General features: G+C 35.9%; 1 protein-coding gene across 8 annotated transcripts in view; it reads left to right on the forward strand.

Moving 5' to 3' along the window:
* The first annotated feature begins 241 nt into the window (after positions 1-241).
* Positions 242-16,632, forward strand: part of SHC3 (SHC adaptor protein 3) — a 53,293-nt gene continuing 36,902 nt past the window's right edge. Inside the window, exons 1-3 of one of the 8 annotated variants that reach the window (XM_030258550.4) lie at positions 242-257; positions 1,276-1,471; positions 2,004-2,873. In XM_030258550.4, coding sequence (XP_030114410.2) covers positions 2,334-2,873 — 540 coding nt within the window. In that variant the 5' untranslated portion in view covers positions 242-257; positions 1,276-1,471; positions 2,004-2,333. The other 7 variants (XM_030258549.4, XM_072922660.1, XM_072922661.1 and 4 more) reach the window with 7 other exon arrangements.

Genomic DNA, 16,632 nt, shown 5'->3' on the forward strand with positions numbered 1-16,632 from the left:
GGTTTCTTTGCTTGTTTGGTTTTTTTTTTGTTTTTTTCTTTGCTTTTTTTTTTTTTTTGTCAGAGGTCTCTGAAGACAAACCTGTAAAATCTGTGAATCTGCGGGTGCACAGAGAGCAGTCGAATATCAAACAAAATGTGCACATTCATGTTCCTATCCTGGATGTAAATGAATTGGCTGAATGAACACAGTCGGGGAGAAACAAGGATCAGGCTCCACACTGTTTTCCAAACCCGGTACTCCTGTGGACACCCCAGGTATTTTTCTGGCAGCACCCTGTTTTCTGCAGGGGCTTCGCGACTCCCTCCCGGCTGCTGACAGGCCGGCTGCATTTTCTGGCGCTGCAGCAAAAAAAGGTGCCGCCTGCGCTGGAAATGGGATCTTCCACTATTTAGCAAAGCTTTGCTGAATGAGTCATCGGAGCCGGCTGGTATTGGCTGGGCTGGTGAGCACCCAAGGGATTGCCTGGCAGAGGCTGCGAGGCCTCGCTTCATTCACAGAAATGTGGGGATGCTAGCCAGCCCTTTCATTCACTCGCGCAGCATCTCATTCACATTTTGCAGTCCTGCTGGCCGCTTCTAACCAAGAGAGCCATTCGGGAGCTGTAGGGTTTTCTGGGCAGTAGAGACACGTAAAAATAGGCTGTGGTGTGTATATTTGCTGTTGCTGTGCTAGGAGGATGACGAGAGGAATGAATGCTGTGAGGATGCTATAGCAGGTTTGCAGCGTGGTGATGAAAGGCTCTTCTGCAGATCAGTAGAAAACTGCTTTACATTGACTAGGATATTGCCATTATTCATCACTGCTGGGATAAGAGGTGCTGACTTAATTCAGTATGTCATGAATATACTAATTAAATACCTGTATTTAAGCCGGCTGTTCCACTGTGTTTGCAGTTTGTATACTGCAGGCTTTAGTCTTCGGAGGAGGAAGGAATTCCATAGGCTTTTTTTCCTTTAATTTGTGCTGCAGTTAGTAATTTATTTTAAAAAAATTGTACTATGCAACTTCTCTGATCTGAATTTGTTTATAATGCAGTGTGTTGTCCTACATCCAAAAAAAATGTTTTGCAAAGCAGATTGATTTATAGGAAAAAGCCATATGGCTTATGATGGGCATTGTGTATCACAATGCTGTACACATTTGGACTTCTAAATAAATTGCAGGAGAAATTAAATACCTGTTTTCTGCATGTTTTGCTACTTCTCCAGATCAAGTGTTTGTGACTGACATTTATTCTTAATAAAGGCTTTTTTTTTTTTTTCCTCACTGCAGGGTGTCAGTTTGCTGCTACCTGGACTTTTTAATATTCTCTCAGGGTTCTTTCAGGTTCTCAGAACTGAATCAAACATTCCAGTGAATTGAAGATCCTCTTCATGTCTTTCTTCGGAGTGAATATCAATTGTGAAAGAAAAAACGTCTATTAAGCCTGTTTTTTGGACATCAGAAAAATACTTTTCCTCACACATAGGTACTTATGTAATTCCTGCATTAAAATAGAATGTTCTTGTGAAATAACAGGGAAGAAGGATTTCTTTCTCTGTCAAAATTTGAATATAGTAGTTTCTGTGAGGGACAGCATTGACAAAAAGGCACTATTAGGCTGCTTTTGTGGAAAAAAAATGTATATATTCTTTAGTTCTGTTCATCTGTTCTGAAAACCTTTAAGGTGTCTGTGTTCTGCTGCAGTGGCAGGAGAGGAGGATTATATGTATGCAAATATCATCCAGATGTTTGCTATCTAATTGTGATTTCTTTATAGATTCACAAATATGTGAGGTGTAAGAAAATTTTAACAGATGAATAAAGTGTGGTGTTTCATAAAGGTAATTGCCTTTGGTACTAAAAGGGTAGTGGGAGGGGATAGGAATTAAAGGTTGGGAGGAAGTATCTGTTTGAGAAGATAGGAAAAGGGAATTTGAGAATTGATTGGTGCTAGTGTGCTGTAAGTGGGTGGATGTGGGTTTTTTTTTTCCTTCTCTCTCCTTTTTTTTTGGCTACAGGAAGTGATTTGCAGTGTTCACAGCCTTTTGTTGAAAAGGGTCCTTCTCATTTGTGTGAGTCATGCTTTTGCTGTGAGCGAGTTGGCAGCTCTAAGCAGGACTGGGATCTCAGTCACAGAAAACTGTTACTTCACCCAACCTGAACAAGGAACCAAAAGAAATTTCTTAAAAATATATCTTTTTTCATTTTTCCTTATGCTCTTTTCTTTTTTACCCTAAACTCTTGTTAACCCTCCGTGCCGTTATGAATTGCTTGCTATGTTAGTACAGGCATCTCCTGCACTGGCATCAGATTTGCCAGAACATATGCAGGAAAGCAGATAGAAGGGCATGCTTCAACGTACCAAGTATAACCGCTTCAGGAATGATTCTGTGACATCTGTTGACGATCTTATTCACAATTTGCCCATGAACAGCAAAGTCTCAGCAGTTGCTACAACTTCAGCATCACCTTCGTACCTGGTCTCACCAGAGGTTCTCCGCAAGGACCAAGAAGATGGACCCACCACCCTGTGTACCCTCATCCATAAAGTGTCCCACTTGAAACTCTCTAGCACGGGCAGCCTTTTGGGTATCAAAAACCTCTCCTCTGCAGTAAAGGAGCTTGCTGTCTCCAAATTGCAGGGAAGCTCGAGTGCTTCTAGTTCAGCAGCAGGGGCTTCAGACAACACATGTAACCTTGTCTCTGCCACTTCGTGTTCTCAGCAGGACATGAGCAAGATGAGTATGGGGAAAAAAGCACGGTTAGAGGAAATGCACCTGGGAAGTGAAGATTGGAATCAAACTAGCAGTTTTGTCAATAAATCCTCTCGAGGATGGCTGCACTCGAGTGAGAAGATCCTGGGACCTGGTGTGACGTACATTGTGAAGGTTGGTCTGTTTTCTTCCATTCTCTGTTTTTATCAATGAAAAATTCTCTGCTGGTTTTGCTGACAGGATAGTCAGGCTGAAAGGATCTCTATTTGTATTTTTTTTGTGGTTGCATAATACATTAAATGTAAATGAAGAAAGGAAGGTTTGGGAAGCTGAGTTCATTTGTTACATTAAAGCAATCCTGCAAATAATATTCTACAGCTGTATAAAAACCTTCTTCCTAAACTAAAAGCTGATTTGATCTGGATTTTTTAGCCCTCTTCTAATTTAATTTATGTTTTCAGTGTTATCAAGCATACTGTATATATCTTGGATACGTAGGCTTTCAATATGTCTGGTGCAATATACAGGAGGAAAGAAAGACTCCCTGATGTGAGGAGAGCTGTTAATCATGCATGAATTTTTCAGTTGTAAAATCCTCTAAAGGCAAGTGTTTTTTTAAAATGAAATGATATTTGAAATCTTAGACCTGTAAGGTAGAAAGCACAATTCTTATTCTGTTTCACAATTAGAAATAATGTGGGTAGAGAAGGAAAATGCAGCTTGTTTTACGTAATGAGCATTCAGCTACTTTAAATGTTATTGCTCTTTTCAGTTCATTGATACAGCATATCAAGAGCAGAGGATCTTAAGTTTACAGGGTAAACTTAATGTTTCCATATGCTTTGAAAATATTTTTAAAACCACCTGTTAATGTAGAGCCTTCAAGATAAGTGTATGTGCAATGTTTTTTGTAGTTAGGTAAGAGTTTGGTTACAGTTTTCAGCGTAGTGTGCAGAAAGTGCAAAAATGATATTATTGTCCAGAATTCATTCTTCAGTTGCCATGTTTCATTTGCCAAGAGGCTTTTGTATCTTAAGTGTTAAACTGTTTTGCAGCAGGCTATTAATATTGCAGGTCTATTTTTAGTGTCCTCTTATTTTAGGTGTAAGAGTCACAGGTGGCTTTATTTTGGGATGCTTTAAAACTGAGTGACACCCTTGTTACTTAACTCTCACTGCTTTTTCTCAAGTCTTATTATCAAAAGCAGAGTGCATATTTAGCTGTTGGGGGACTAGGAAGCAGTTTCCATTTCTTTGTGTTAATGGTGATAATAGATTTAGCAGGTGGTGGTAGATTGAGTAAGTTGGCCAATTCAGAGCACTATTGAAATTGTATGCCTTTTTTACTACTCTGAAATTTACTGGGACTACAAAGGAGTCAGTTCTACTTTTCAAGACTCAAACTGCTGCTCTGTTACTCTTCAAGAAGTGTCTCAATAAAAATAACCAACTGAAGCTAGACATAGTGGTCTTGAGACTCTGATGTTCTTTTGCACAGAAATACTCTGGTTAACAGAAGGTCATTTACCATTTTCACATTAGCTCAAGCAACTCAACCATTTTACTTTTTATTTTGCTTAGGATAGTATAAGCCAAATGAGAGCTGTGGGAATACACTGCTGCTGTTAGTTTTACCTGAAGTGATCATTATGAATCAGAAGAAACACAGCATTCAATTTCTTAATCCTTTCAGTAGTTTACCTACTATATGCTAGAGGAAGCTGATATCTTTGAATTGAAAACAGAATTAAAGTTATATAGAGGTGGACTAACATTTACAGTTAGTAATTTACCCATACCTGAGATAGTAGAACAAATATTTAATTAGTGCTATTGATGATGGGTATATGAAAGTATGTTTATACACACTGTATATACAAGAATTTTCAAAGTAAATCAAACAATTTACTTTTAGGTGTTTCTTAGTAGCTTGTTAGTCATTAAAATACATGAAATCTAGTGTATTCTTTTTTATTAAAAAAATAGGACTGTTAAATTTGTGGTTTCTGGTATAAGAATTGCAGCACAGTGATCTAAATGTAAAAGCAAAGATTGAAAATAGACACCAAAATAAGTGGTCAATGAATGAATGAAAATAAACTGATCCTGATTAGTTCCTAATTTGCTTGCTTATTAACTATCTCAGTTTTCCTTGGCAACTGCAGCATTCATATGGATAAGAATAGAAGAGCAGTTCCCAAATCCTTAAACATTGTTTGCTACCAAGGCTTTTATCCAATCAGACCATCAAATCAATACACAGATAATATATACTTAGGGGAAACATTCCTTGGATACCTCATGGCTATACTGACTGTTGACTGTCTTTGGGACTAATACCATGTTTAATTAGTACCATATCCCTTTCAGAAAATTACATATGCCATTTGTTAAATGAGACAAAAATTATATTTGTTATTAAACAGCAAAGCCTTTTTTTTTTTTTTTTTTGGCAAATGTCCACTGGGTTACAATTTTCTCAGCAATCCACATTTAAAAGAAAAAAATTGCCATGGGATGGGGCTAGTTGTAACTACTGGGCAGTTTGATAGCTCATTAGCTCATATTGGAATCTTCTACAGTAGTAGTAAAATTTCAAAATTCCTATATGCAATGTATAAAAAAGCTGAAACTTCACAGCTGTTCCCACATTTTTACATATTAGTAGTTTTTTAAAATAGGCAGTGCAATTCTAATGCTTAAAAAGGATGCAGGTTTATGGTAAAGTGTAGCTATATTCTGATCTCCATGGTCTGCTGCAATGGAATTGTTTTCAACCACAAAAGTGCTGGCACTTTCTAAGTCTTTTACTCCCCATGGATTTCCTGTTGCATTTTTTTATATTATAACATATTTTTTTGCAAAAAACCAATCCTAACAAACATTTTAATAACAAATTAGACAATGACCATAACCATACTGAGGACATAAGTAGTCAGGTACTGATACCTTACTTAATACTACTGATGGGCTGTTTAACAAATAATGAATTAATGAAAAAGAAAAAAAATAAGGGAGTAGTTTGCTGTGCTGGAAGTCTTTAAAGAGCTCAGTGCTTTCCCTATAGTAGAAATGAATACTACAGGAAGAGATTATAAGTCTTCATGTTGTCATACAAATAAATAGATAGAATAAAAAAAGTGTAAAAAAACCCTGACTAATGTAACAACAGTTAAATGTTTCAATGTAATATTTTCTTCAAATGATAAATATCTACTGCTGAGTAAAACTGGGTAATATTATAGACATTTTGGAGTTTATTTTATTTAAATAAGAGCACAACATTTTAGGTAACTTGTGGCTGAATTTTGTAACAAGTGTCAATACATTTAAAATGCTGTTGTTCAGCAGTTCAAAACCAAATAATTCAAAAATACTGTATAATTTGATATACCTGTATGAAGTGTATCTGAAAAAGCCAGTAAGATTTAAAGCCAACACAGTAGTATAGAACAGACCTGAGTAAGTATATTGTTAAAAACCAGATAGAAATATAGTATCTGAAAAAGAGGAAGGAAGAACTATTTCATCCAAAAGAATTACTGCAAGTCAGGCAAATTATATTTCAATAAAAAGGACAATAAATTATTATTATTATTATAGCAAAGTATTTAAAGAATATAATCCTAACTTCAATTATTTCTTTAACATTCTGACACTTCCATTCCTTGTGAGGGAATAATAGCAGTTTATTTCTGATGTGGAAAACAGACATCATTGTGAAGCTGTTCAAACACATCACCAGGTAAAGGCTACAGTTCTGCACACATTCCTGCATGACACTGTCTACAGAAGCATTCTCATTGAAATAATTGAAGCTACGTTTTTACATTAGAAGTTAAGTGTGTGCTTAGGGATGGACTGAATTGCTGTGTCTCTTTAGTGGCTAACCCAGACTGCAGAGCACAGCCTTAAATAGAGATAACAGAGTGGAAACTGCATCATATGTCGCCTTCCTCTAGAAGACTTCAGGGCTCTTTGGAAAAATGTTTCTGTTTTTTTTTCCCCCTTTCTGCTTTAGCCAGAATTAATTTACTCTCATTAAAAAAAAAAAACCAAAACCAAAACCAAAAACAAACCACCAAAAAACAAAACAAAACAAAAAAACCAAAAGACAAAAAAAACCCCCAAACTTTACAGCAAAGCTTTTTCATTTCTCTTTTTGGTTAGATTTATCTTCTTTTTGGAAAAAAAAAATACTTTTACAAGTTTGTTTGGGTTTCTTTTAATCAGATTTAATTTCAATTTTTGTCAGTCAAATTCAGGTACTACTGTTGGTTAATCACTGATCATTTGGCTTTTGTGTATCTAATTAAAAAAACCCCAAACCATAGTCCCAGAGCATCCTGTTTGTAATGAGGTTTACATGTTTCAGAAATGTGTTGTGTGTTTCAGCCATATGGTAATAATATGATTGAATAATGACTTTTTAGTTCAGAGTCTGCTACCCTCAACTCAGGTACACAAACAATGTTAACAAAGACTAATGAAACTGCTTATCACTGTGGGTTTTAGAGCTGCATCCATGCAGATTAGGGGAGAGAGTGACGAATACAGCATTTGTTTAAGTAATTAATCCCTCCTATTGTACCTTATTCCTGAGAGATCAACTAGTGTCCTTTCCATTTTCCTGCACTGTTATTTGAACTGTGAAAGAATGATATTGTTGCCTGTTGCTCTTTCAAACCTTTCTTTTGATCTTCATGGACCTGAAATACTGAGGGTCTGTTGTACAGCCCAATAATAGGAAAAGAGCATTTCTCAGAGAAATTAGATCAGATTCTACAAGCAGAAATCATGTTATAGAGTGTTTAATTATAATATTATTCTAATTACATGAATCAAGTACTATTACTGTACATTTGCACACTTTTTTTCCTTCTGTAGAAAGCAAAGCATGTATTGATTTCAGATTTGAAGGATTACGCCGTCAACATGAATGTCTGTTCTCCAGTACATTTGGAGTGTTTGCATGGAGAATTTCTGTTTAAAACAAAAATTATACTCTTGCTAGTTATTTATCCTGATAGTTATGTGTGTCCTCCAGTTTTAAAATCCCTAAATGAATTTAGCTGGTCAGTGTAGGAGGTAAAATTGTGTTCAGGCACAACTCTGCTTTTCCTTGTTGGTTTCTTTATTTGTCTTCCAACAGTGTTTACAGTAAGAATATCATGTGCCCAATGTAAATATCTGCCACTACAAACACAAAGAAAACACACAGATGAATCAAGATCTTCAGTGAAAACTCATGCCCTTCTGTGCTGCTGGGGACAAGGCACTCCTTTGTCCCAGTGACAGGGTGTTTTTTTCCCCAAAGAGAAATCTTGCCTCCACTAATCCAACAGCTATACTTGTGCTGCAGCCTGGCTTCATTTTGTAGCTGAAAGTTCAAGTGAATGCACAAAGTATCAATATTAAATTTTCTTGTTTACAATGAGGGAAAGCTTGGATCTGCTTTGGTGCAGTCTCAGAGACAACCAGCCTCCCCAGCTACTAATGCTCCTTCAAGGTGATTTACTCCCCCATGCAAAGAAACAAGTTTCTTAGAGAAAGAGCCATTCAGTATTGCTTCTCTGCAATTCTGCATATTCATGCAATATTAATTTCATTTGATCCTATATATTTATGACAAAATGTAATACAGCTCTATCTTTGTCAGCTGCAGGCAGGTCTGAGGCAAAGCCTGTCCATTTGAGTTGTGCTGGCAATAATGATGGGACTCGGTGCAAGCACATTTCCAGTCATCCTTTGTTTTCTGGAGGGATCAGGCACAATTCAGTAAGGTTAATCTAGAATGCTTATTCAATAAGTTAGATATTCCTCTTGGTTTTTCAAATAAATTTTTGTAGGGCCAGGTAAGACTTCAGTCTCAAAAGGCTGAACCAGACAATACAAGTCACTAAAGTGACAAGCTAAAATGAAAAAAAACATATCTGAAATTAGACAGAAATGGCAACGAAAGCCATGAAAAATAAAAATAGACAAGGTATAGGGTGATACAAAGAAACAAACATGAGGAAGACAGAAAAAAACTGGCTAGGCTTTTTTTTTTTTTTTTTTTTTTTTTTTTTTTTTTTTTTTAGTAGCACCATCATATTGGATTTACTGATACAGGTTAGGTATTTTTATCCTTTGGTGTTTTTTTTTACCTCAGAATAAACTCTGAAATTAGAGACATAAGTTGAACAAATACCTTAAATAACAAGGACGAAAGCAAAAGAGAGATATTTTATCTTAAGATATTGTCTAAGCTTGCTCAGCACCATTTCCATCCTTTGGATATATTGTTGCACTAAGATACTGTTATTTCCATTTTTGGCTCTTACTAATTTAGGAATTATACAACGCAGAGACTGTCTCATGGGACAACAACATCTTTCCTGACTGACATTTGACACTGCTTGCCTGTGATAAAGTAATTAAGAAGCATAATAAGAAACAGAATTGTCTCTTTTTTATAGACAAGCTGGTTTCATGAACCACAGGACATTTTAGAAACAACTGTAACTTCCCAAAAAATTGGAATGTCTCAGAAACACTGCCTTTGTCACCAAATGTAGGGGCCATGTTTTGTGTCCACATGTTGCATGTAGATGCTACACTTCTACTAATTTTTTTGGTAAATTAATTGTGTAGAAAGTCTAAGCAGCAACTTTCCAGGGATTTTTCATTATTTAAATCCAGCTTCAAAATTTCTCCCCTTATCCCTTTTTTTCTGCACAGTGTGGGTTGTCTTTTGGGCACTCTAACTGAGAAGACAAGAAACTATAGCTTCAGCATAGGAGAGTTAAATATTGATGAAGACTCAGAAAAAAAATCTGGTTAAATTGCTGAACTGTTTCGATGAAGACCAGAGGTACATATGGCATTCATATTAAAAAGTACTCCCTCTTTCTCCATGCATGTTTTGGATTTTCAATTTTAACAGTGACAGGTCCTTCCTACATCACACCTCCAAATGCACAGTTTAGAAAGCAGAACATATATGCATTTCACATACTTAACATGGGTTTTTGTTTGGCATACAGGTGAAAAAGCACCTGTTAGGTGTTTTGTCTTCTGAGTCTGCGTTTAATTATAGTCCTCACCAAGAAGTTCTACTTGCTAATGACTCTCTTACTCTCTAATGACTGAGGAAGAACAAGTTCTTTAAAAGCTAGATATATTTACAGTGTCCATATTTACAGTTTCAAATGTCTAATTATGATTTCCAGCTATTGGAGCATATTGTTTTGTCTGCAGAAGCTTTTGTGTGTTTGTGTTAAAGGAATTCTGATGCAAAACATAAGCTGCTGGAACTAATCTGCATGGTGCTTTAAAGGGAAGTATATCTTAGTGGATATTCAAGGTAGCAGCAAAACAGTCTGGAAAGTATTCACTGAATTAAAGTATGCAGCTGTGAAAATGAAGCAATTCATCTGTGCTACTGCAGTGCATACTCTAAGTGGTTCACACTGCAATAATTGCATTCACTGGTATTATGTATTTTTAAAATTAAACCTAAACAGTTTAGAACTGAACCTTGTGGTGTTTTTTCCTCAACTGTAGCTTTTTTAAAGGGAAATGTTTGACCCATACAAAAAACTGAGGCTTAATATAGGAAGTTTATATTTAAAATAATATAATAAATATCCAGTGTCAGCTTCTGATTCTAACATTCCTGATGCTTTGCGTGCAAAAACATTTTTCTGTAAGAAGAACATAAGAAATATTTTTCATGCAAAACTACTGATATGGGATTTTTCTAAAAGCTTGTGAAGCCTCTATTCATTTAGCATCTTCATTACATAAGTATTTTGGGGCATGATGTTGGCAATCTTGTTTCAGCCACCTGCAAGTAAGAAATAAGAAAAAAGTATTTTATTTGAAGATGTTTTGTTTTCAACCCCATTTAAGATGGAAATTAGAAAATAGTCAGAAGCAAAATTTGTTTCTCAGTTATATCTTTCCCCTCTCTAGCAAGAATTGAGACCTCAGAGTTGACTTAAGAAATTGCTTTTCGAGATAAGATAAAATATCTTCTTTTCCTAGCTGAATCTTTTGCCTTTTTAAAAGAGATTCTGAGTCCTTACTGTCGAGTTGATTGTGAGATGCTGCCAGAATGCTTTCACAGGGTAAGACAATTCATAGAAAGGGTTGGCTATCATTTGCCGCTTAAGAATTGTTAGTGTGATTATATTAAGACATATAATCTATTTTTGCTACAGAAACAAGCTAGTATACAAGAGGAAATAGGAAGGTGTTGGCCAGACTTGGAGGTATTCTTGGGAGAACTGTGCTCTCATCCATTGCTGTAGAAGCAGACCACATGTTCTCAAGAGGAATGCAATTGACAGTCATATCCATTATAATTTCTACTAGAATGAAAGCTCTGTTGGTTTACTTGTCTCATGGAGGATTTGGTTATGACAAATTTACACTGAGTGGTTGAGGCTTATCTGTAGTTGAACCCCAAAGAAGATTTTCTTTTCCCTTTCCACTCAATCAATCCTTAGAATGTGCCATCTGGATTGGAACATGCATTCTTTAATGAGGAAAAAACCTTTGGGGGAAATATTGATTTACTTTAAAGTTCTGTACATGATTACTTACTGGTGTAAAAATTACCAATTGCAAAAGTATGAAAGCTCGGAAGAGAGCCTTTCTGTTTTTCATGGCAGCATATGTTTATGACACATTTTTGGTGCTGGATTCTGTCTAAATATAGGGCCTTTTCCTCATTCAGAACAAGGCTGCCAGTGCTTCTTTCATGCAGGATTGCTGCTTCCACAACCAGGTTTGCTGTTCTGCATGTGGCAGGGGAGCACAGGGCAGAGGTACAGATGGGGGCTTTGGTCACCAGGTGTCCCCTGAGACCTGCACCTATGTCTGAAGGTATGTCTTGCCCCAAGGGGAGGGAAGGACAGAGGGCTATGGCATGGCTGGGAGAGCATGTTAGCTTAGCACCCACGCTAGATAAGAATTTAATATGGTGTTATGTGATAGTTAAGCAGACGATTTAAAGGCAAATATATTTATATTCCAAACTATTCAGACTTTTCAGGGAAACTGAAATCTCTAGCAGCTTACTTAAAACTCTGTGACTACTGCTTATGAAAATTTACTTCTCTCTGAATATCTAGCCTTGGTTCTGCCCACAGCTTTTTCTAATATTATAACTTACTCTACATTAGAAATGTCACAGAACGAATTTTCCATTCCATTCTTCTACTGAAAGTGCCTAGGTAAAATAGCATAAATGTGAATGGTTTTGTGCATGCAGGACCTCTTTTTAACCACACTGCTATCTGTTCAGCTGATGGTAGCCAGTATTTTCAAAGGCTGCCTCTTCTGCTCATCAAGTGCTTTGTATTTTCAACAGCACCTGAAGTGAGAGGGTGTCCTGCTGACTTCTATAATGCCAGAGTCTGGGGGAATTGTTTGCCCTGATAATGGCAGGACAAAGGGTTTCCCTGACATTTCACAACACCCTCTTAGCAATGGGCAGTTCTTAAAGTAAAAAAGAAAATTAACAGAGAAATACACCCCCACAAAACAAAGAAGCAAAGCCCCGCAAAACAAGAAACAAACAAAAAAGCCCACAAAAACAAAGAAAAAAGATTTTTAGCACATTGGAGTGCAGGTCTTGCTAATCATTTAGTCCAGAAAGATTTTCCAGATTCCCAAATCTAAGTCCCAGTTGGGTAGCTAAACCACATCAATGGGTTAATGAATATGATGTTATAAGGGGCCTTTACATACATTTTTTTTCAGTATGAATGCAGTACCTCTATATTTAAAAGATTTCTAGTGTAAATTCAATTAAATCATATAAATAATATACATGCAACTACACTATGGTTTCCATATGAAGTAAAGAAGCAAATGTATGTTTTGATAAGCTATCTTCCCTTTTTGTGCCCATGTCTTGCTGATTAGCAGAGTTAAGTAATTTTGTTGTGCACGTCTCAGTCAAACCAGTACAGTATACAGGGTAATAAATGTTCTTGTAAAGCACAGGTAAAAAGCAAGGAAGCATTGTGGCACTTACTAATTTTCTTCAAATTTATTAAAGGAATATTTTAATATTTTATTAAAGGGAACACTTTCTGATTACAGCTTCTTCTTAGACTTGTTTTTTTAAATTTTTTAAGAAATTTTTTTTGTGGACTTTCTCTACTTCAGTGGCTTAGAAAGTATGTATTGTAAATTCAGTTAAGCTGGGAATTTCATCTAATATGATATCAAAGGGATTGAAGGATTGATTCCATATTATTTTGGTGAAGAGAAAAATTCATTTTATAAAATACTTATCAATCTTGCAGTCTCTAGCTATGGCTTGGGCTGCTTTTGGCTTGGGCTGCTTTTGTGTTGGTTATTTTCCTTTTCTTTTTTTTCCTCTTCTCCTTTTCACCCGTCAATATTGTTACTAAAAATCCTGCCTGTCTCCACCTTTATATGTGGGCAACTTATTATCTTGAAATCAAGTCCTGGGCTGCTATTATTTTTGTACTAGGACCTGCTTGTTAGTGGGCATCTGGGTATGAATCTTAATATGATTTAAGATAGATAGCAAGTCTGAAAGAAAATTTTCAGTATTGTGGTACATTGGGAAACTCCCAGTGCCAGCACACAAGCTCCTTTAGCTGTTAATGGTAATACCTGAAATCAGAGGAAACTGTCACTTTGATGTATAAATAAATGCATATTGTACTAGTAGCAATACAATCTGAAAGAAAAGCTTATTTATTATAAATAAAAATAAATATTATTTATTTTTAAATAAGAGAGTCATCAACCATAGTTAACTAGCACTAGTCAATTCTTACTGACTACTAATTTACTTCCATGGCATAATGTAATTCTGGACTAGCTCTTTGGTGAATGAGAATAAAATGTAAAACAATAAAACCTTCAAAACCAAGCAAATTAATTCTCCCATCCCTTAAGAAATGAAAAGAAAGAAAATGTAGGCGTATGACTTGAGATATACATGAGAACCAGATGTGGCAAGTAAAAAGATACTCACTTTTCCCCTTTTGCACATGCCAAGTAAAAGCACAGCCTAAGCCCGTGGGTGAGAAAATTGCAGTAAATTGCCCAGCTTATTTTATTTCTATCTTTGAAACTTAGATCTCCATACAACACCCAGAACCCCAGGAATCAGAATCTAATTTTTGAACCCCCAGGCTATTATCTGCAGCTGTGCAATGTTAGAGCATACTTTAGATACATCACTATTTGAAGACACAGGCTAATTTTTGTCTAGTAATAAAATTGTTATGTCTGTTTGCTGATGAAACTCTGTTATCTCTCACATGACTTGTGTAAGGCAGGTACAAGCTGCGAAGTAGTGAATCACTCAGATCTGATGTTGGTCATCTGGTTACACAGATTAAAACCAGTAAATCCCAATTTACTAAGAATACCCATGTAGTTTTGATGTGCTCATGGTAGTTTAGACTTGGATCAGAGGTTTGGATTCAGAGGTTAGGAGCTCCTATTTTATTTGAGAGTAGATGGGTAGATATGCTATGCACAAGGCAGACACTCATCTGCTAGACGTGTATGTAGGTTGGACTGCTTCAGTGTTGTATGGAGCTACATCCTGATGGAATAATAGCATAAGTTTTGGTACATTTTTATAAAAGTATTGCTGTTGTTAGTGTCAGCTTCTCAATCCAACAATGGAGAATTTCTTGGTATTTTGAAGAGCTTGTTAGGAAGCACCAAACAAGGTTGTTCATATTTCTGGAAGAAAGGGCTTCTCTGACAGTGACTACTCTCTTTTCTTTCTTTTTTTCTCTTCTTTTCTTTTTTTTTAATCTTGTCTCCAAGTACACAAATGCACTCAGTCAGCATTCATGTCAGTTTCTGAGAAGTGTTGAGAGATCTCAATATCCTCTTTTATACAGCCTTCAGTTAAAAGTTTTTGTTACTGTACAGGAATTTTCTGAGTCATAAAGAAGACAGAATGTCCCACATGCGAACAAATCTTCGCATATGGGACAAAACAGAAGTATGAGACATGTAGCCTTCTCTTACACTAACCTGTCAAAACCGTAACTAATAAGGGTATTGGAGCCACATGGAATGAGAGCTGCATGGTCCCACTGGTATGTGGCACTCTGCTTCCTGCAAGGTACTGTTTAGCATGCAAAGTACAAGTTATGAATCTAAAACCTCTGAATGGGAAGGTATTCATTCATATGAAAGATTTTTTTTTTTTCTTGGGACATAGTACCTTTCAGTGTACACAAGCTGGAAACTCATTCAAATATTAGAAAGTCAACAGAAGGCAGAATGTTATCTAAGGAAGTTTGGAACTGGTAGTCCCAAACCCTCCTACTTCAAGGTGGGCTACATCTTGATATATTTGGCTCCTGAGCAATGAGAGGGAGGATGATAGCAGGAGCTCATAAATTTCATCGTGCACAGTAGTTGATTGGTTAGAATATACATTAAGTACTGGGTGAAGAGGAGTTTTTTTTTGGAAGTAGACTGTTTTATAACTATATTTTAAATGTTTCTTCAAATGCCTAAAGCAAAAGATAGCATTTCTTTTTAATCAGGGTATTTATTTGTTGAAATTAATGAATAATTTATTTCCTTGCTATCTTGGTTGTATGTCTTCTTTCTGTGGATCCTTGTCAGGTTGTACTTCAAATGGATATTTTTAGACAGCAGTGTTGGTCTTGGGGAATAATTGAAGCATAGCAGTAGGTGAGTTATATGTCCCTGTAGTTGGCCTTTGGACCTTTTGAATGTCAGTTTTTATAGTAATTTTGTTACTTGAAAACATGCTGTGGTGATTAAGTGTTCACATCTTTTATCCCAGCAAATCAGTTGCCATCTTTACATTGATCAGTCAGGAATACTGCAAGCCTTACTATGTTGTGTTCAGCTGTCTTCGTGATATACATAAAACCAGTACAGGGTAATTTTTCCATCTGACCTTCCCTCAGTCTGATCTTGTCTCTATTTTTGTTAATGCAGATCAGGTAGTGTGACTCAAAGGGGTCTGAATGCACGTCTTCTAAGTATGTTTATGAGTTTTTGTCTACTTATTCGTCTGTTTATTTTGACAGTGGCTTGTGTGCACATGTTTTTTATGTATTTATTTGCACGCCTGCATGTACTTGTCAAAATACCTTCCAGAGTTTGCTTCCAAAATGCTGGACCTGGTTCTCAAACTTGTGCAGTTACTTTGCTTTAAAAGACTTGTGGCAAATATAGGTAAGTGAAGGAACAAGTGAAATCCAAGAGTGTTTTTGTACTGAGAGGTCCAAACTAACAGGTTGATGAAATAATGAAATTTCTTTAACAAAGAAATCACAGGGATACCTTTGAATAGTCATACCATTTACAGCATATTTAATTACAAAAGCATCTCATGTGAAATAAATAATGGACAAAATTAATCTATGAAAGCATCCTGGACTAAAACAAAATGTCACAGAAAGAAAACAAGAAAATTTTGATAATTTCTGTTTATTGGCACGTTAAATGATTTCAGCTGATTATCTCAGGTGATGCTAAAGAATTTAATCTCCAAGAAAATGAAATTGCCCTCTGAGACAATTAAAAATAGACTTAATGGCTTAACTTCCTTCATCAGAGCATAAACATGTAGTTGTATATGTTTTAAGTACTCAGGCAGAAGTATATGTAAAAAAAGGGAATTTATTTGTAGTAAGGTACAAGGATTGTCTAATTTTGCTTTGATAGATGAGAGTTTGAGAATATTTTCTTTAGCTTGAAAGCTCCATGTTCCAGGATCTCTTTAGACATGACACTTTTTCAAAAAACATAGATTTTCAGATTTCTAAAATATTCTAGGAAATAGATCTTGAGATAACCCTTCTTAGAAACTGTGTGCTCTAATAATACAAGTTCAAACAATTTAATGTATAAGAGTCAGTTGAGTTCTAACTAATTTTATTCAGCGTTGTGAT

This window comes from Taeniopygia guttata, chromosome Z (assembly GCF_048771995.1).
Source record: "Taeniopygia guttata chromosome Z, bTaeGut7.mat, whole genome shotgun sequence".
In the NCBI taxonomy this organism is placed as follows: domain Eukaryota; kingdom Metazoa; phylum Chordata; class Aves; order Passeriformes; family Estrildidae; genus Taeniopygia; species Taeniopygia guttata.